At 41.9% G+C, this 20,343-nt stretch overlaps 1 protein-coding gene across 1 annotated transcript in view; it reads right to left on the bottom strand.

The window, feature by feature from the left end:
• Nucleotides 1-20,343, bottom strand: part of SNTB2 (syntrophin beta 2) — a 116,628-nt gene that overhangs the window by 48,954 nt on the left and 47,331 nt on the right. The window contains exon 2 of the mRNA XM_025370971.1: nt 8,078-8,291. Within this exon, the coding sequence (XP_025226756.1) occupies nt 8,078-8,291 (214 nt within the window). The remainder of the gene's footprint in view (nt 1-8,077; nt 8,292-20,343) is intronic.

Genomic DNA, 20,343 nt, shown 5'->3' with positions numbered 1-20,343 from the left:
TTTTTTTTTTTTTTTTTTTTTTTTTTGAGATGGAGTCTTGCTCTTTCACCCAGGCTGGAGTCGCCTGCCAGCAGGCCTCCCAGGTTCACGCCATTCTGCCTCAGGCTCCCGAGTTGCCTGCCAGCAGGCCTCGCTAATATTTAGTAGAGACGGGGTTTCACCATGCTGGCCAGGATGGTCTCGATCTCCCTGACCTCATGATCCGCCTGCCTCGACCTCCCAAAGTGCTGAGATTACTGGCGTGAGCCACCGTGCCAGGCCGGGGTATTTTTTTTAAAAGCATAATCTTACAAATCCAAGGAGAACAGGAGAGGAGTCACTACAACAAAATTTTGGAGGCTAGTAAACAGAGGAGTTAAATGACTTAGCTGACTTAAGAAAACTGGAAAGAGCGAAATCCCAGCCAATCCGTGTTGGAGAATCCCTAAGAGGCTGGGGAAGCGGTGGTACCAGTTACCTCTGGAAGTGGGAGTAAAGCATGCAGCTCTACTCTGCGTGGTATGGTTGAAAGCCTGTCAGCATTCCCCACACCCAGTGGCCAGTGACTGCCCCACCCTCATTCTAGCAAAAGATTCAGAATTACCCTCATCCCACGAAACTGGGTGGGGGACGCAATGATGTTCTTATTTCAGATCGTATATCAGGCTATTTTCTAGAGGGACTATTTATTTCCATCGAGTTGCTTTGGCACTGTAACCAGTGTAACATCTTTTAAGCATATGCTAAAAGTTCAGCCCCAAAACCTTGACCAGAAATTTCCTTCACTCCTCCTACTGACCTACTTAGCACTACAGACAGGAATCAGTTCATCCTTCTTGAGGCACAGAATGTTCACCTTCTGAAAGTCTTTACACATCATACAGTTCCTAGGACAATCTCTCAGACATTTCTCCTTTGACACAGTCTAACTTCTGAAAATCCTGATGTCTCAGATCCTAGTTATTAAAAACTGGAAGAATGGAAAATAAATCTGTTATAAAATAAAACTAAGCCTGATTAAACACAAGCAGATACCGGGACCACTGGGCTGAAAAAATATGAGAATAGACAGTAAGTTATTTCCCACTGACAGTTAACCAGTTTTTTTTGTTTTTTTGTTTTTTTTTTCTGAGACGGAGTCTTACTCTGTCGCCCAGGCTGGAGTGCAATAGCACCATCTCAGCTCACTGCAAGCTCCGCCTCCCGGGTTCACGCCATTCTGCTGCCTCAGACTCCCTAGTAGCTGGGACAACAGGCGCCCACCACTATGCCCAGCTTATTTTTTGTATTTTTAGTAGAGACGGGGTTTCACTGTGTTAGTCAGGATGGTCCCGATCTCCTGACCTCGTGATCCGCCCGCCTCGACCTCCCAAAGTGCTGGGATTACAGGCTTGAGCCACCGTGCTCAGTCAGTTAACCCGTTTTTTATGAAAAGAAAAATTTTGCAATTTTTCTTGAAAAGGGATTGTGAAATAGAAAATTAAATTAGAACAGAAAAGAAGTTCCAAAATAGGACTGATGAGTCTAGGATCCAAAAGAGTCCACCTTTGAAGAAACCATTAAAACTGACAAAGGGGACAAAGTAATTTGTAAAGGCTACTGCTATTTTAAAAGAAAATTCCAATGAAAACTTTGCTAATAAAAATATGGAGGCAGTCTGCCAGTAATCATTTGGGTCCACAAGGGAGAAGAGGAGACAGCTATAATGTCTGAAGTTTTGGCCTCTTGTCAAACCACTGAGGATTTTCTGAGAAATGCAATTAAGATTTTGATCAGATGAATCAAATCAATGTTTAGGTATACAGGATTCTGTAAGTCTAGCTTACTTCTCCTGTTTAGCAAAGTCTTTAATATAACTTAAGTGTTCAACTTAGTAATAATCATATAATTTTATACATTATAAAGGCAAAATTTACCTTTTACGTGGAAAATAGCCAATGTGAAGATGACTGAGGCACTGTGAACCAATGCAAAGAACATGGATTTACATTTCCAAAAGGAGTATTTGAGAACACCTTGTTCTTCCTAAACTTCATACTGCCTACAATACTGATTGCTAAGGAAGGGGCTCATGTTCTCTTCTTGGACTTCATCATTATTTATTAAGTGTTTGCTTTCCAAAATGAAATACTTATAATTACCAGATGCATCAAATGAGGTCTTGAAAACTCAAGGTAGAGGAAGGGAGTAAAATTCTTCTTCCCCTGTACTTACTCATTCTGATCATTAGCACTTTTTACTTTTTCTCAGCTCTATGGAACCAAATCAAAGTAGTAAAGCAGAAAAAAAAGGCATTTCCCTCTAATATCAAACACATTTTTGGTTTAGAAAGTGAAGGCTTTAGATACAAATGAAGGATGAGCCACAAAAAGATTCCACTATGCACCCACCAGAAAGGTAAATATTAAAAAGACTGATAACATCAATTTTGGTGAGGATGTGAAACAATGAAAACTCTCATATAATGGCAGGAACATAAAATGGCACAAAATGGCACAATTACTTTGGAAGGAAGTCTGGCAGTTTAGCTTATTTTATTTTTTTTATTTTTAGTAGAGATGGGGTTTCGCCATGTTGGCCAGGCTGGTCTCAAACGCCTGACCTCAGGTGATCTACCACTCTCGACCTCCCAAAGTACTGGGATTACAGGCATGAGCCACTGTGCCCAGCCTGGCAGTTTGTTGCTGTTGTTATTGTTGTTTTTGAGACGGAGTTTCACTCTTGTTGCCCAGGCTGGAGCGTAAGTAATGGTGCGATCTCAGCTCACCGTAACCTCCGCCTACCGGATTCAAGCGATTCTCCTCCCTCAGCCTCCCGAGTAGCTGGGATTACAGGCATGAGCCACCACGTCCAGCTAATTTTGTATTTTTAGTAGAGATGGGGTTTCTCCATGTTGGTCAGGCTGGTCTCGAACTCCTGACCTCAGGTGATCTGCCTGCCTCAGCCTCCCAAAGTGCTGGGATTACAGGCATGAGCCACCACGCCTGGACTAGTTTTTTTTTTTTTTTTTAAGCTAAATATGCACCTATCCTTTGACCCAGCAATTCCACTCCTACAAATTTACCCCACAGAAATGAAAAAGTTTCTGAAGCCTTTAAACCAGAAGAAGAAGAAGAAAAAAAAGGAAAGTACAAAAATATTCAGTGACTTTATTAATACTAACTCTATACTGGAAATTGCTCAGGTGACCATCAATAAAAAACAGATAAACAAATGGATATTTCCTTTAACAGAGCTGAGATAAATTTAAGGACCAATGAGCTCCAAGTTATTTTATTATTTTTATTTTTATTTCTTTTTGAGACAGAATCTTACTCTGTCACCTGGAGTGTCCAGGCTGGAGTGCAGTGGCACAATCTCGGCTCACTGCAACCTCCGCCTCCCAGGTTCAAGTGATTCTTATGCCTCAGCATCTTGAGTAGCTGGGATTACAGGTGTGTGCCACCATGCCTGGGCAATTTTTTGTTATTTTTAGTAGAGACAGGGTCACAAACTCCTGGCCTCAAGTGATCTGCCCGCCTTGGTCTCCCAAAGTGCTGAGATTACAGTCACGAGCCCCCTGCCCCAAGTTATTTTATAGATTATTATTTATTCTCATTCTAAAGTATATAGTTGAGCAGATATTACGACCATTCTACAGACAGAGAAAACAGGCAGCCAGAGAAATTAAGGAACTTATTTAAGGTCACAAGGACACTAACAATGCCTATAATAATAACTTGAGAACTTACTGATTCTATAATTACTGTCTTATTTAATCCTCCTATAATCTTATTTTATACAGGGGAAATGCAAGGCTTGTGGAAAACAAGTAGCCTGACCAACATTACGAAGCCTATCTTCCTAACTTCTATCTTCTCTCATAACTGAGGTCTAATTAGTTAATGGTTCTGTACATTTTTTCTGCCAAGACACACAGATGTTCATATTCCTATAAGTATAGCCGAAATTATGCATATTTTTTGCAAACTCCTTGTAATCCTAATGCTCTTATGTCTAAAAAGCACATGGAAATGCAAGTATAAGTGGTATCATCATAGGAATAACTTTGAATCTCTTCCAATTTATATTTTACAAAAAGCAAATAATGTGCAAAATTTTTTATTTTTTTTTAATTTTTTTTTTGAGACACAGTCTTGCAGAGTGCCATAATCTTGGCTCACTGCAACCTCTGCCTCCCGAGTTCAAGCAATTCTCCTATCTCAGCCTCTCAAATAGCTGGGATTACAGGCGTGCACCACCACACCTGGCTAATTTTTGTATTTTTAGTAGAAACGGTGTTTCACTGTGTTGGCCAGGCCGGTCTCAAACTCCTGATGTCAAGTGATCCACCTGCCTTGGCCTCTCAAAGTGCTAGGATTACAGGTGGGAGCCACTGCACCCGGCCAAATTTTGATATCTTAAGTAAAATTAGAACAAGTTGCTTTGAAGCATTAAGACTGAGAATCTCAAAACTAGCGTGGATCTTCTAAGACCTTTCCTTATATAGTATGCCATGGTCAAGTAGACTGATCATTTACTGAAAAGGAAGGTATAATAGCACAACTCTGGTAGCCCCAAACTGCCCTCTCCATTTGGTTCTGAAGACCCACTTCACATGTGACCATCACCAAATGTCTTTAGCGTATAAATATGTCAGAGAATTCAGCCCCCAAGTTTTAACAAAGACCAAGGTTACTGGACTTCAATCCTTAGTGAATGATGAAGTAGCACAACGTTTAGCAATACAGCCAAGTCATATCATCTTCTTCCTTCTTTCTTTGCCCACTCCCACAACCCTGGGTTTCTATAGAAATTTTATAACGTTTTGCCTTTTTCTTCAATACCCAGCTACATCAGCAGCACTATAGGTACCTATTCTCAGAAATAATTTATTGCCGGGCGTGGTGGCTCATGCCTGTAATCCCAGCACTTTGGAAAACCAAAGTGAGTGGATTGCTGGAATCTAGGAGTTGGGGACCACTCTGGGCAATGTAGCAAAACCCTTTCTCTACAAAAAATACAAATATTAGCTGGGCATAGTGGCATGTACCTGTAGTCCCAGCTACTTGGGAGGGGGAGGCAGGGGAATTACTTGAGCCCAGGAAGCAGAGGTTGCAGTGAGCTGAGACCATGCCATTGTACTCCAGCCTGGGCGATGGGAGTGAAGCCTGTCTCAAAAAAAAAAAAAAAAAAAAAGATTTATAACAAAATTGACTCTGTACTTTTCTCAGCCTGACAGCTAGTTGACAAATGTAGTTGTAATTTGTTTTTCTTTATCACATTGTTTCTCTATTCTATTTAATTCTCTATGGTCCCTAACTTAAAAAAAAAAAAAGCCCATAATTAACAGACCAACTGCTCTATATAAATGTATCTCTTTTCTCTCTCTCTCTCTCTCTTTTTTTTTTTGGTAGATATAGGGTCTTGTTATATTGCCCAAGCTAGTCTTAAACTCCTGGCCTCAAGCAATTCTCCTGCCTCAGCCTCCCAAAGTACTGAGATAAGTGTGAGCCGCCACCATGTCTGGCTCAAATGTATCTCATTTATTTTATTTTTTTATTTATTTTTTTTTTTTCTTGAGACAGAGTCTTGCTCTGCCACCCAGGCTGGAGTGCAGTGGTGCAATCTCGGCTCACTGGAACTTCTGCCTCCCAGGTTCAAGCAATTCTTCTGCCTCGGCCTTCCAAGTAGCTGGGATTACAGGTGCCTGCCACCACGCCTGGCTAAGTTTTGTATTTTTAGTGGAGACAGGGTTTCACCACGTTTGCCAGGCTGGTCTTAAACTCCTGACCTCAAGTGATCCACCTGCCTCGGCCTCCCAAAGTGCTGGGATTCCAGGCGTGAGCCACCTCTCCCAGCCCAAATTAAATTCTTACTTTATGAAAAGAATACAAAATTTCTTTAAAGATCAAGCTGTGTTGCACTTAGATGATTCAACATACATACAACCTTCCAGGAATAAACCTACACGTAGCACAAAGTAATTTCTACAATGTCTTGCACTTTTAAAACAAAGCCAAAAATTTAAATATATCAGAATATAATTTTCAAAATGTGTTTACATAGTAGTCAGTTAAGACTTTTCTTGGCCGGGCACGGTGGCTCAAGCCTGTAATCCCAGCACTTTGGGAGGCCCAGACGGGCGGATCACGAGGTCAGAAGATCGAGACCATCCTGGCTAACACGGTGAAAACCCGTCTCTACTAAAAAATACAAAAAACTAGCCGGGCGAGGTGGCAGGCACCTGTAGTCCCAGGAGGCTGAGGCAGGAGAATGGTGTAAACCCAGAAGGCGGAGCTTGCAGTGAGCTGAGATCGCGCCACTGCACTCCAGCCTGGGCGACAGAGCGAGACTCCGTCTCAAAAAAAAATAAAAATAAAAAAAAGACTTTTCTTAAGAGACAGGATATTGTTCTGTCACCCAGGCTACAGTGCAGTGGCACAATCCTAGCTCACTGCAGCCTTGAACTCTTGGGTTCAAGTGATCCTCCCACCTTAGCCTCCCAAGTAGCTAGGACTACAGGTGCACGCCAGTAAGTCTGGCTAGTTTTTTAAAAAAATGCCGTAGAGGCAGCGTCTCACTATGTTGCCCAAGCTGGTCTTAAATTCTAGCTTTAAGCAATTCTCTAACCCTGGCCTCCCAAAGTGCTGGGATTACAGGTGTGAGCCATTGTGCCCAGCAGAGTTAAGACTTTTTAAAAATACTATTTCTTGAGAACCTACTGTATGTGCTTGGCTCTGTGTAAGGGCCTTTACAGGTACCATCTCATTTAATCAGCACACTAAGTATCATTATCCCTTTTTTTACAGATGATGATATGGTGTTGTATAGAAGTGAAGGGACTTGCTCAGAACCTTACTTTGAGCAGGTGACCTAGTTGGGATTCAAACCAAGATCTATCCGACTGCAGAGCTCAGTTCATTCCAGCAAACCTTGTAAAATACTACAGAGCAGAAGCTTTGAAGCCTTAAATACCCAAGGAGGCCTTAAAAACCCAAGGAGGCAATTCAGTTTCTTGGTGTCTTCTGTGCTCCATTCCATCCTGATAAGGCACCTGGCTGTGCATTAAGATCAGAGGAGACCATAATAGTGAAAACACATTATAAAAAGTCTGTCCTTAACTATGTCTTTGGGCAAGTTATTTTCATCTTATTTTTTCCCCTAATCTCTAACTTAACATTCGGTCTACCAGTGCCACTTCATGGAGTTAATGAAGACAAAGTTACAGAACACATATGATTATAGAACTAGGAGGGACATCAGAAATCATCCAATCTAATTTTCTCATTTTGCAAATGAGGAAACTGAGGTCAAGGGGAACTAACTTGCCAGAGTCACACTGCTGGTTGATTCAGCCAAAACCATAATGCAGATCTCTAACTCTATACTACCTACAGTCTAAGGAATTTCCATCTAAGGAGATACTTAAAAATTTCTCTTTAACAAGAATTATTTCTTTTTTTTTTTTTTTTGAGACGGAGTCTCGCGCTGTGTCACCCAGGCTGGAGTGCAGTGGCCGGATCTCAGCTCACTGCAAGCTCCGCCTCCCGGGTTTACGCCATTCTCCTGCCTCAGCCTCCGAGTAGCTGGGACTACAGGCGCCCGCCACCACGCCCGGCTAGTTTTTTTGTATTTTTAGTAGAGACGGGGTTTCACCATGTTAGCCAGGATGGTCTCGATCTCCTGACCTCGTGATCCGCCCGCCTCGGCCTCCCAAAGTGCTGGGATTACAGGCTTGAGCCACCGCGCCCGGCCCAACAAGAATTATTTCAATTATAAAGTAATACATATTCATAGTGAAAAAAGTAATAACAACATTACGGAAAGATATAAAAGGAAGAGAAGATGTCCCCTCTTTCTTTCTCTCCTTTAATCTTATTTGACACCTTAGGGGTAAAGCCATTAACTGTTTCTTGTGTGCCTGTCCAAAATTTTTTCTATACATATACATGTATATGTGTAGAATAACTTAAAATGTGGAACCCCAAAAATGCATCTCTCACCTTAGACTGATGTTTTCCTCTGTATAATTAAGTTAACAGAGTCATATAATACTGCAACAAGTCCTTAAGTTTGTAAAGCTGTAGGTATGATGATCTTGTTAGGTACACCTCACCTGTTTTCCAGATCCGGCATGCTTAGGTTTCTAGCAGCAAAGCACATTTTGAGAGGGATGATCTTTCTGTCTTTGGTGCTGTTCTGGTGTTTTGGCGAACCAGAGTCCTCACTGCCACTAAAGCTTGGTGACTGGGGGGCTGCACCTTCCCACGGCAGATCTGATACTAATGATGGCTTCTTGATATATGGTGTTACTTCTCGGATGAACTTGACTATGAACAAAAAAATCAAAGAAGGTGGTTAGTAATTTTGCTTCCTATAATAAATGATAACTAAAGTATTCACATACATGCTATATCTATAACAAAGTTGGGGAAATGGCTGGGCGCAGTAGCTCACACCTGTAATCCCAGCACTTTGGGAGGCCAAGACAGGTGGATCACTTGAGGTCAGGAGTTCGAGGCCAGCCTGGTCAACATGGTGAAACCCCATCTCTACCAAAAATACAAAAAATTAGGTGGGCATGGTGGCACACGCCTGTAGTCCCAACTACTCAGGAAGCTGAGGCAGAAGAATCACTTGAACCCAGGAGGCAGTGGTTGCAGTGAGCCGAGATTGTGCCATTGTACTCCAGTCTGGGCGACAGAGCAAGACTCTGCCTCAAAAACAAACAAACAAACAAAGAAAAAGTGGGGGAAAAAAAGTAAGTTAAAGAGCCATGAATCCGCTGGAGATAGATTCAAAGTCAGACCCATCTAGGCTTTAGATGACTCAACCTTTAGAAACTTCTCCATACTTCTACCCATTGGTTCCCTGTCTTCTCAAGTCATATAAAACAAACTTAATCTCTCTTTTACATGAGATCTCTATAATTATCTGAAGACAGATTTTTCTCTTCTCTCTCCTCCCCATAATAAGCCAAGTATTTCTATTTCCATTCAATTCAATCAACTTTTATTAGCTACCTATCAAGTGTTGGGAATTAGGCTAGCTAGAAAGGACACGCGGGCAAATGAGCCATGGATTCTATCCCTCAAGGAATGCCCAGCCTTGCAGGGGAGACAGCTATGTAAACAGGTCATTACAGTTCTTAAAATCATTACAGTTCTTAAAAGTGCAAAAATAAAGCATATTCAAGATAAGGTATGGTCTAATAAGCACAACGCCAACTCAACTGATCCCGCTTGCTTGTTCAAAATACTGTTTCCATTAATGTAGCCTCAAATGAAAATCAAGCTTTTAGTAAATAGAAAGCTTTTTTAAGTTCAATTTTAAAACTCATGAAACTCTTCTTTTACTTCAGTCATGACTACAATTACTATCACTTGAGGCATGGTGTTCTTGTTTCAAAAACTAGACAAACTGGCTGGGCACAGTGGTACACAGAGTTTCTCCTGTGAATAGGTAAAATATGCACATAAAACAAAACTCAAGAGGTATAAAAGGTTTTATAATAAAAGTCCAGATTTCTAGCTACCCTGTCTCCATTCCTGGAGGCAACCATTCAAAGAGATGCCTGGTATGCCAAGCATGTATGAAAGTAAACACATACACGTGCATGTATATCTGATCATACATATGGTAGTATATTATGCTTACTGTGCTGTGCCTTGGTTTTCTTTATTTAATAAGGTTGATGATAGTCTTTTATTGGCCTAATAGTTGATAGCTAATTCTACAGCATGATGTGGTCATAGAGATGCCTTTGGAATCAAGAAGACCTGGTTCAAAACCTAACTGTGCTTGCTACTCAAAGCTATGTGACCACCCTTAACTGTTCTGAGGTCCTCATCTACAAAATGAGAGTAACACTATGCAAATAAAAATTTCAGGCACATACTAAACATTCAATAAATACAGTAGCTACCTTTCTTTTTCCTTCCCTAAATTAGAAAGTTAGAGAAGAGTTAAAAAATGTTAATGGGAATCAGTAGAAGAGTTAAAGTTATTTTCTTAAACATTATTTAAAAATATTTACTAGGCCGGGCGCGGTGGCTCACGCCTGTAATCCCAGCACTTTGGGAGGCCGAGGCGGGCGGATCACAAGGTCAGGAGATCGAGACCATCCTGGCCAACATGGTGAAACCCTGTTTCTACTAAAAAAAAAACAAAAAATACAAAAAATTATCCAGGTGTAGTGGTGGACACCTGCAGTCCCGGCTACTCCAGAGGCTGAGGCAGGAGAATGGCGTGAACCCGGGAGGCAGAGCTTGCAGTAAGCCGAGAACGCACCACTGCACTCCAGGCCTGGGCGACAGAGACTCCATCTCAAAAACACACACACACACACACACACACAAAGATTTACTGAAATTAAGTATAATAATAGAAAATATAACAATTCCAATGCTAGCATTTAGATGTAGTATATCTCTGTGCTTTTTGTGCATAGTTATAATACATGTGCTTCTGGGTAGAGTAAAAGCTAGCTGCCTCAGGTCACCAAGGAGATTTTTTTTACCCTAGAAAAATCAGCAGGAGTGCAGTCAGTATATCCCTCGAGCAGCTGACTCAGGCATTTCAACACATACTTTTTAGCTTTATGCTTTGAAGAACTTTGGCAGAAATTCCTAAGGTTTCCAGGTACTGCAAATGGCAGAGGCATGCTTTTTGAACATTTAAGGCAGTACACTACTGGGCTACCAACTGGAGGAAATTAAAGACATTCTAAATGAATCACTGAATAATATAGTGGTTAGAAAAGAACCCTCAATGATCTACTCAGAAGTTCATTCAATCACACAGTAGCATCACTGAACTGATTACTATACACGTCCTAAAACAAAAACAGACATATGCATACAATTTATGTATTGCCTTATTAACAGAGCAATGAATTTTATCTGAGGTGATGGCAATGCACTCCATACCCCCATCTAATTAGCCATCCATAATGGCAGAAGAGCTGTGGATGGACATCTGTTTCTAATGTACCTGAAGTTTGGGAATGGCGAAAAGTTAACAGGTTAACTTAACCAGGTTAAGTCCTATGTTAAGGCCTTAACCTGGACATGTGGCTAGATAAGCAGAGCCTTTACACCCCCACATGGAGCTTTCAGTTCAACTCAGAACCCACAACATATTTCAGAATCATTTCATTTTTCCTGATAGTTGAAGATAATCCTCAAAATATTTAATCAAACACCGATGTTTACAAACTGTTTTGAGTGTTCAGATGCTGAAGCTAATTTTCTTTCTTCCATTCATGTATCCCCCTCTTTTTTTTTTTTTTTTTTTAGACAGAGTCTCACTCTGTTGCCCAGGCTGGAGTGCAGTGGTGTGATCTCGGCTCAGTGCAAGCACCGCCTCCTGAGTTCACGCCATTCTCCTGCCTCAGCCTCCCGAGTAGTTGGGACTACAGGCGTCCGCCACCACGCCTGGCTAATTTTTTGTATTTTTAGTAGAGATGGGGCTTCACTGTGCTAGCCAGGATGGTCTCAATCTCCTGACCTCGTGATCTGCCCACCTCAGCCTCCCAAAGTGCTGGGATTACAGGCGTGAGTCACCACGTCTGGTCTCATGTATCCCTTTTACTGAATGTGAAGGGGGCTTCCTCCCACCCCAAAAGCATTACTGTGATCCCTTCTCTTCTTTAGAGTGACAAAAACACATACATGTACTGTACACATGTACTTGTAAAGATGTCTGGAAGACATCTTAATCAAAATATCAATAGTGCTTATATACAGGTGTAGGATTGCATTTTTTTCTTTATGTCATTGTGTGTATTTAAAATTTTTGTTTAAGTCCATAGCATTTATTTTAAAAAGTTATTTAAGAAATGAAGAAAACTTATTTTGTAACCTTGTTCAAACTCTATCTTAATTTTATTTTTGAGACAGGGTCTCACTCTGTCCCTCACGTTGGAGTGCAGTGGCACAATCATAGCTCACTGTAATGTCAAATTTTTGGCCTCGAGTGATCCTGCCTCAGCCTCCTGATTAGCTGCAACTACAGGCACACACCAACACATCTGGCTAATTTTTAAATTTTTTGTAGAGACAAGGTCTTGCTATTTTGCCCAGGCTGGTCTCAAACTCCTGGCTTTAAGCAAGCCTCCCACCTGAGCCTCTCAAAGCGTTGGGATTACAAGCATGAGCCACCAACCAGCCTCTTGCTCAAACTTTAAACATGAAAGACCGGTAAACTGAAATCTTGTTGAGGCTTCAAATACTATAATGCACTGGATGGGATCCAGAATCCAGCTGATTCTTACTGAATTTTAAGCTCTAATGAATAAGGTTATGAAGAGTTCCATTTTGGGGGCATGAGGCAGCATCTGATTTTAAACTGAACACTAGTTAAGTGGCTTTTTTTTTTTTTTTTTTTTTGAGAGAAGGTCTGGCTCTATCACCCAGGCTGAAGTGCAGTGGCATGATCTCAGTTGACTGCAACCTCTTCCTCCTGGGCTCAAACCATCCTCCCTTCCTAGCCTCCTGAGTGGCTGGGACTACAGGCGCATACCACCATACCCAGCTAATTTTTGTATTTTTAGTAGAGACAGGATTTCGCCATGTTGCCCAGGCTGGTGTTTAATTGGTGAGCTCAAACAATCCACCCGCCTTGGCCTCCCAAAGTGCTGAGATTATAGGTATGAGCCACTGAACCCACCTGTTAAGTGGCTTTTTTTTTTTTAAATAGAGATGGGGTTTCACCATGTTGGCCAGACTGCTCGCCAACTCCTGAACTCAAGTGATCTGCCCACCTTGGCCTTTCCCAAAGTGCTGGGATTACAGGCCTGAGCCACCATGCCCACCCTGGCTTTTTAAAGCTTATCTAGGCCGGGGCTGAGCATGGTGGCTCACGCCTGTAATCCCAGCACTTTGGGAGGCTGAGGTAGGTGGATCACGAGGTCAGGAGTTCAAGACCAGCCTGGGCAAGATGGTGAAACCCCATCTCTACTAAAAACATAAAAATTCACCTGGTGCAGTGACAGGCACCTGTGATCCCAGCTACTGGGGAGGCTGAGGCAGGAGAATTGCTTGAACCCAGGTGGCAGAGGTTGCAGTGAGCTGAGATTGTGCCACTGCACTCCAGCCTGGGCTACAAAGTGAGACTCCATCAAAAAAAAAAAAAAAAAAAGAAGCAGCAGCTTATCCAGGCTGGGCACAGTGGCTCACACCTGTAATCCCAGCACTTTGGGAGGCCGAGGTGGGTGGATCACTTGAGGTCAGGAGTTCGAGACCAGCCTGGCCAACATGGCGAAAACCCATCTTTAATAAAAATACAAAATTAGCTGGGTGTGGTGGTGGGTGCCTGTAATCCCAGCTACTTGGGAGGCTAAGGCAGAACTGCTTGAACCCAGGAGACAGAGGTTACAGTGAGCCAAGGTCATGCCATTGCACTCCAGCCTGGACAACAAGAGCAAAACTCTGTCTCAAAAAAAAAACGAACAAAATGAAACAAAAAAAAAAACCTTATCCAAAAAGATACAAAATAGCACAGACACAGCCTATGGCTGCAAACACACATATTTGGATAAATGGATCAACCTATTTTATAAACATCAACTTCTCATATAATCGTTATGTTCCTCTTTATCTCTAACTCTTACCTTTTTCATGTCCCAACTGGTGTTCTTTACTATCAGTTTAAGTGAAACTAAGTTAGTCACACAACATTATTTCCCCGCTTTTGCAAGCAAGTTTGTTCCTGGATTATTCTCAGAGTGGAAGATCTGGCTGTGTATTCTGCACAGGAATGAGTTATGCTGACAGTCACTGTTAAAGTATTTTCTCAGGAGGATTCTCTCCAACCTCATCCCAAGCTCCTCTCTCAAGTCAGGAGCCTGATAAATGACCACCAAAAACATGAGGAAGGAATTGCTTTACTTTGAGTAAAAAGTCTTTTACATTCTCAACTTGCAGGTGTCTTTCAGCTCAAGTCTCCTGGCCATTTGGGGTTTGAGTAGACTGCAGTCTAGAGTCTGGTGACATGAACCTTAAATGAGTTCAGAGTGACTCTTTCACTCTCCCTCTTCATTCTAAAATAACATAGCATATTCATTAATTTATTGAGATCCTACTATATACCAGGAATAGTTTTAGGGACATAGAATTATTAGTCAGTGAATAAAGTATGCAAAAAAGATGTAATTAAAAATTTAATGAAATTCTAGAGAAATAAAAACTTACATTCACACAAAAGCCTGTACACTAATGTTCTTAGCAGCTCTATTCGTAAGTACCACAACTGGAAACAACCCAAATTTCCTTCAATGGTGAATGGATAAACTGTGATACAGCTATAGAATAGAACACTATTCAGAAATAAAAAGGAATGAACTATAACTCAGTAACTTGGATGAATCTGAAAGGCATTATACCAGTCTCAAAAGTTATATGATCCCATTATTGAAAAGAAAAAACTATATGATGAAAAATTCAGTGGTTTCTGGCCAGGCACCATGGCTCATGCCTGTAATCCCAGCATTTTGAGAGGCTAAAGTGAGTAGATCACTTGAGGTTCGGAGTTCAAGACCAGCCTGGCCAACATGGTGAAACCCCACCTCTACTAAAAATACAAAAATTAACCAGGCATAGTGGCGCACACCTGTAACCCCAGCTACTCAGGAGGCTGAGGCAGGAGGCTTGAACCTGGGAGGCGGAGGTTGCAGTGAGCTGAGAATGTGCCACTGCACTCCAGCCTGGGCGACAGAGCAAGACCCTGTCTTGACAAAAAATAAATAAATAAATAAGAATAAAAAAATAAATTCTGTGGTTTCTAAGGGTTAGGGGTAAGAAAGGATATGATTATAAAGGGGTAGCACAACAGAGTTTTTTGAAACCATGGAACGGTCCTGTATCCTGATTGTGGTGACAGTTACAAGAATTTATGTAGGTGTTATAATTTATATATGTGTCCGAATTCATAGAACTGTATACCTTAAGGGAAAAAATTCAATTTTACAATATGATAATTACAAAATAAAATAAGTAAATTATACAGTATATTAGAAGATGTTAAGTGTGATGGGAAAAGGAAACACAGCAAGGGAAGGAAATGCTGCCTCTGGGGTGTCAGTTTGTAATTTTAAATATGGTAGTTAGGGTAAGCCATTAAGAAGATATTTGAACAAAGACTTTAGGAGATAGAGGAGTTGGCCATGTAAATATCTGGGAGAAGCATTCTAGCCAGGGAGACAATGTTAAAGCAGTAAGGAGGCCCAGAGTAACTGGAGCTGGATAAGTGAGGGGGACAGAGTAAAAAATAGGGTCACAAAGGCAACGGGGCTGGGAGGCCGACCATGTACGGCCTTTTAGGTCATGGCAAGGACTTTGGCTTTTATTCTGAAATGGGAAGCTATTGGGAGATTTTTAGGAGCAAGTGACCACTATGTTGAAAATAGAATGAAAGAAGGCCAAAGCAGAAGCAGGAAGACCAGCTAGCGGGTTATCAGGGATGAGAGATGATGGGAGTTGGACCAGGGGAATAGTAGTGGAGGTGGTGAGAAGTGGCCAGATTCTACATCAGATTACATAAGGGGGTGACAAAAAGAAGAGTCAAGGATAATGTCAAGATTTTTGTCCTGAACAACCAGAAGGATAGAGTTCCCCTTGACAGGTTTAGAAGAAAGATCAGGAACTTGAGACATACATTACACAATCAAGTCTAACAGGCGGCTAGATGTATAAGCCTGCAGTTCAGGAAATGGGTGTAGGCTAGAAACATGAATTTGGGAACTATGAGCATATGGTTGCTATTTAATGCCATGAAACTGGATAAGATCACTGTATCAGTCAGGATCCCAGCAGGAAACCATAGTAAAGGATTTAATAGAGGGACAACTTATGAAGGTATGGGCAGAGTTCAGGGAAACCACATGGGAAAATAGAGTGTAGTATCCCAGGGCTATTAACAGAGTGGCTGTTTCCACCCCTAGGCCTGAAGGAACTAGGAAAGAAAGTGGGTATCAAACCCAGAAGAAAAGAGCCCTACAGAGACAGTCATGAGAGGAGCAGGACTTTCAGTCAATTCAGCCAGATTCAAATTGGGTGCCAAGGGGATAAATGCTCCAATCTCACCCTCCTCCTTCTTTCCTCCAATGTCCTACTGGGGCTCTACATTGGCCAAACCCAACAAAAACCAAAGGCCAAGGAAGTCTGCTGATGTTGTCCATGCAGGTCAGTATCCTGGGACAGATGGCATGTAGAGAAGGAGCGGACCTAGAAGGGTCAATGGAAGACTTTCAGCACAAGCAAGGAAGTAAGTATGGAAGAGAAAGCAGACACTCCACCATCAAAGGGCGGGAGAGAAAAGGAGGTAGGAGGTAGGCAGAAGATCCACGAAACACAAGTGCTCCATAGAAATACTGGCTTAACGGGCATGGTGGCTTACGCCGGTAATCCCAGCACTTTGAGAGGCCAAGGCGGGCGGATCACCTGAGGTCGGGAGTGCAAGACCAGCCTGACCACATGGAGAAACTCCGTCTCTACTAAAAAAATACAAAATTAGCTGGGCATGGTGGCACACGCCTCTAATCCCAGCTACTTGGGAGGCTGAGGCAGGAGAATCACTTGAACCCAGGAGGCGGAGGTTGCAGTGAGCTGAGATCACGCCATTTCACTCCAGCCTGGGTGTCAGAGCAAAACTCTGCCACGAAAAAAAAAAAAAATAGTACCAAGTTTACCCCAACTGAAAAAGCACTCCCTTGACCTGACGAATCCAGACTTGGCTCTTCCCTCCCTTCACCATTCCTTGAAAATCAAAACAAAACAATTTCTGCTTATTGTTTCTATTCTCTCCTTTCACTCCTTAATCTCTTCCGAATTAAAACAGCATTCTAAAGGGTCATTAATGTTTTCTCACCCAATCCAAAGGCCCTTTCTCAATCCTTATGCTCGACCGTTCCAATATGTATGGCAATGCACTGTACCAACTGTTTTGTATTCCTTCTTTCTGGCCATTTATTTTTTAAGTGCCTTTTTTCTCCTCCTAGCCCTATAATCTAGGTGTTCCCTAAGGCTCTGATGTTAGCACTTCTCACTTTATCCTCTCATCCCTGTCAGCTTTCTGCTGGATCTCTAGTTTGACACAGCTCTCTAGAACCAGTATCTCCTGTTGGCCCCAATCCCACCACCTGGGTACTGCCCCATCCTTCAGGTTCAACATATCCAAACAAGAACTAATCATCATCCTTTATCCCCTGCTCCTGTGCTCACTCTTGTAGTTATTAGGATTAGCATCATCTTTCTCGCTACCCAGGATCTAAACCAGTACTATAGTTAGTCTGGTGTGAAGCACACTCTTCTGTATTTTATTAAGGGTTGCCCAGGTGGTTAATTCTCATGCTCAATCAAGGTTTGGAAAATGCTTCTCTAAACCTTTGCATCCCTATCCACTACATCTAATCGGTGCCAAATCACATCTGAAATTGTTCTCTAGCCTACCTACTCCCCTCAGTTTCCACTGCCAACATTCCTTAGTTAACCCAGAACAGCCACTGTAATGGTGCTGTTGCTTTTTTTTTTTTTTTTTGGTAATTGTAAAATATACACAACATAAAGTTTACTATTTTAACCATTTTTTTTTTACATGTACAGTTCAGTGCATTAAGTATTCACATTGTTGTGAAACCACCACCACCAGCCATCTCCAGAACTTTCTCATTTTCCCCAACGAAAACTCTATACCCACTAAACAATTACTCCCTGTTCCCTTCTCCTCTGGCAACCACCATTCTACTTTCTGACCTTATGAGTTTGACACTCTAGGTACCTCACATAGGTGGACTCATACAATACTTGTCCCTTTGTGTCTGCACTGGCCTCTTAACTGATCTCCTCGCCCAGACCCTCTTCCCTTCTCTCATTCCTTTACACAAGGTTGCCAGGTTGATTGTCCTAGAACCCAACTCATACCAGACCACTCCTGATTTCAGAGTCTCTATGGTTTCCTATTGTCTAAAGAATGTAGTCCAAAGCCTCGTGTATAAATTCATCTTTCCAACCATCTCTTCTCTTCTGTCCCCTCAAACATCTTACTACTTAAAATGCTTGCACAAGAAAACCCACCAAAAGATTCCAAGCAGAAGCACAGGCCACTACAACCCAGTAAACTACTTGCAGAAAGGTATATTCTGACTTTTCCTGTATCCTTATTTATATTGATTCGCTCATTTCTTCACTTCCATGTGTCCAAATCATACCCATTCCCAAAGCACATCTCAAATTCCACCTCTATTAATCCTAATGCAAAAGTAATGGGAGCTTACTAAGATCTAGCACAGATAAACCAGTAATTCTATATATCTAATTGGACTGCATCCACACAACTCCAAGAACAGTTGTAGAAGTGGTAGCTAATGGGTTCAAACTCACCACAATTCCAGGATATGTGAAGAAACTTAGTACAGCAGCTGATGTGCCCCTGATATTGGTCAGACAGAAATTTCCTCATTATAGGCCTGAAAGCAGAGAAAAAAATTCCTGGTACTATGTTGTTAGCCCTGGGGATACAGCAGTTTGAAGCTGTCATATTGGTGCCAGGGTTTTTCGTTTTGTTTGTTTTCTTTCTGTTCCCCACTTCCCGCCTTTCTTCCTTTCCCTTCCTTTTAGTTCCCCCCTCCCCCACTTTGGTCTCATTTCTAGGACTCTCACAGGTATTCTGAAGGACATTTACAGTGATTAAAGTCTCTAAAAAACTCCTTTCTCCACCTATATAGAAACTACAGAGAAAAGCCCAGTGTTCTGAAAGGCAATCACACTGGCTAATGCTTGAACAAGATGTTACTGAATATTGTTTCTATAATATGGATACACATTACAGGGGTTTTGAGATACCACTTAACATTTATGCTTAGGATAGTTCTAGACCCAGGAAGTGAACAAGAAGGGAAGACACCCACTCATCTATTCTACATAAAATTAAAACTGGCTAGGATGTTCCAAACCACTCATCAGAACCAAGCTGAAGGCCGGGCATGGTGGCTCCTGCTGTAATCCTACCACTTTGGGGAAAAAAAAAATTAGCCAGGCATGGTGGCGTGTGCCTGTAATCCCAGCTACTCAGGAGGCTGAGGCAAGAGAATTGCTTGAAACCAGGAGACGGAGGCTGCAGTGAGCCAAAATTGTGCCATACACTCCAGCCTGGGAGAGACTCTGTCTTAAAAAAAAAAACAAGCTGTCCAGGTCAGAGTGTAGTGGCACAATCATAGCTCACTGCAGCCTCAAACTCCTAGGCTGAAGGGATCTTCTTGACTCAGCCGCTTGAGTAATTAGGACTACAGATATGCACAACTGTCCCTGGCTAAGTTTTTTTATTTTTTGCAGAGACAGTGGGGTCTCGCTATGTTGCCAAGGCTGGTCTTGAACTTCTGGCCTCAAGTGATCCTCCTGCCTTAGCCTCCCAAAGTGCTGGGATTACAAGTACTGAGGCACCATGCCTGGCCAGGGAACTTAGTTAACACTACACTGAACATCTTTTTCAGTGGAGAAATTAGTGGGTCAAAGTAATATTTAAGGATCATGGTAAGTACTGCCAAATTGCTCCCTCCAAAAATCTGTACCATTTTTATACCCCCACCAGCAATAAATAAGCATGTCCATGTCAGTACACTTGCCAACATGAAGTAATCCCACTTAAAATAACCCTTGCTATTTTAATAGGTGAAAAATGGTATATATGCCCACCCAATCTTGATCTCCTGTCTCAACAAACGCAGGATATTATTATTTTCTTCTACTTAAAAGCAGGAAATCCATGTCTCTTTATGCTTTTATTTTGTCTGAAGAACTGGGAGGGGTGATTTGTGATAACAGTGGAGAGTTACAGGACAGTCACCAGAACCTCGTATCTCACACAAATAGAATTTGAGTTCTTGATGTACCAGCATGTCTAAAGTCATACTTAATTTTCCATTATTGCCTTGTCATTTAACTCTGTGAAGTTAGTTCCTTTCCTCTTGCTAGGCATGAGGGTGGGAAAAGTTGTCAACAAGAAAACCAAAAATGCCCTAAGAAGCAGCAGTGTCTCCCAGATTTATAAGATGTGGTTTAGGTTTATGGTGATCTTGGAATTTTCAGTTCAGTTCATTATCCATCTTTCCTTCTCTGTTCCAATCTAAGCTCTGGTCCAAATCAATAAAAGTAGGAGAAATATCCTTTTCTGAAGATCTCAAATTACTACTGGGATAACAAAAAAAATTCAAGTATAATTTTAAACCTCTGAGCTATAGTGAAATAAGGTAGCTCTGAAATTTGTCCCCAGAAATTAAAATTTCAGGATTTAAAAATTAAGGCCTTTTGGCCGGGGGCGGTGGCTCACGCCTGTAATCCCAGCATTTTGAGAGGCTGAGGTAGGCGGATCACGAGGTCAAGAGAACGA

Source organism: Theropithecus gelada, chromosome 20 (assembly GCF_003255815.1).
Source record: "Theropithecus gelada isolate Dixy chromosome 20, Tgel_1.0, whole genome shotgun sequence".
NCBI classification, from domain to species: Eukaryota; Metazoa; Chordata; class Mammalia; order Primates; family Cercopithecidae; genus Theropithecus; species Theropithecus gelada.
This window is presented reverse-complemented; position numbering and strand designations above follow the sequence as displayed.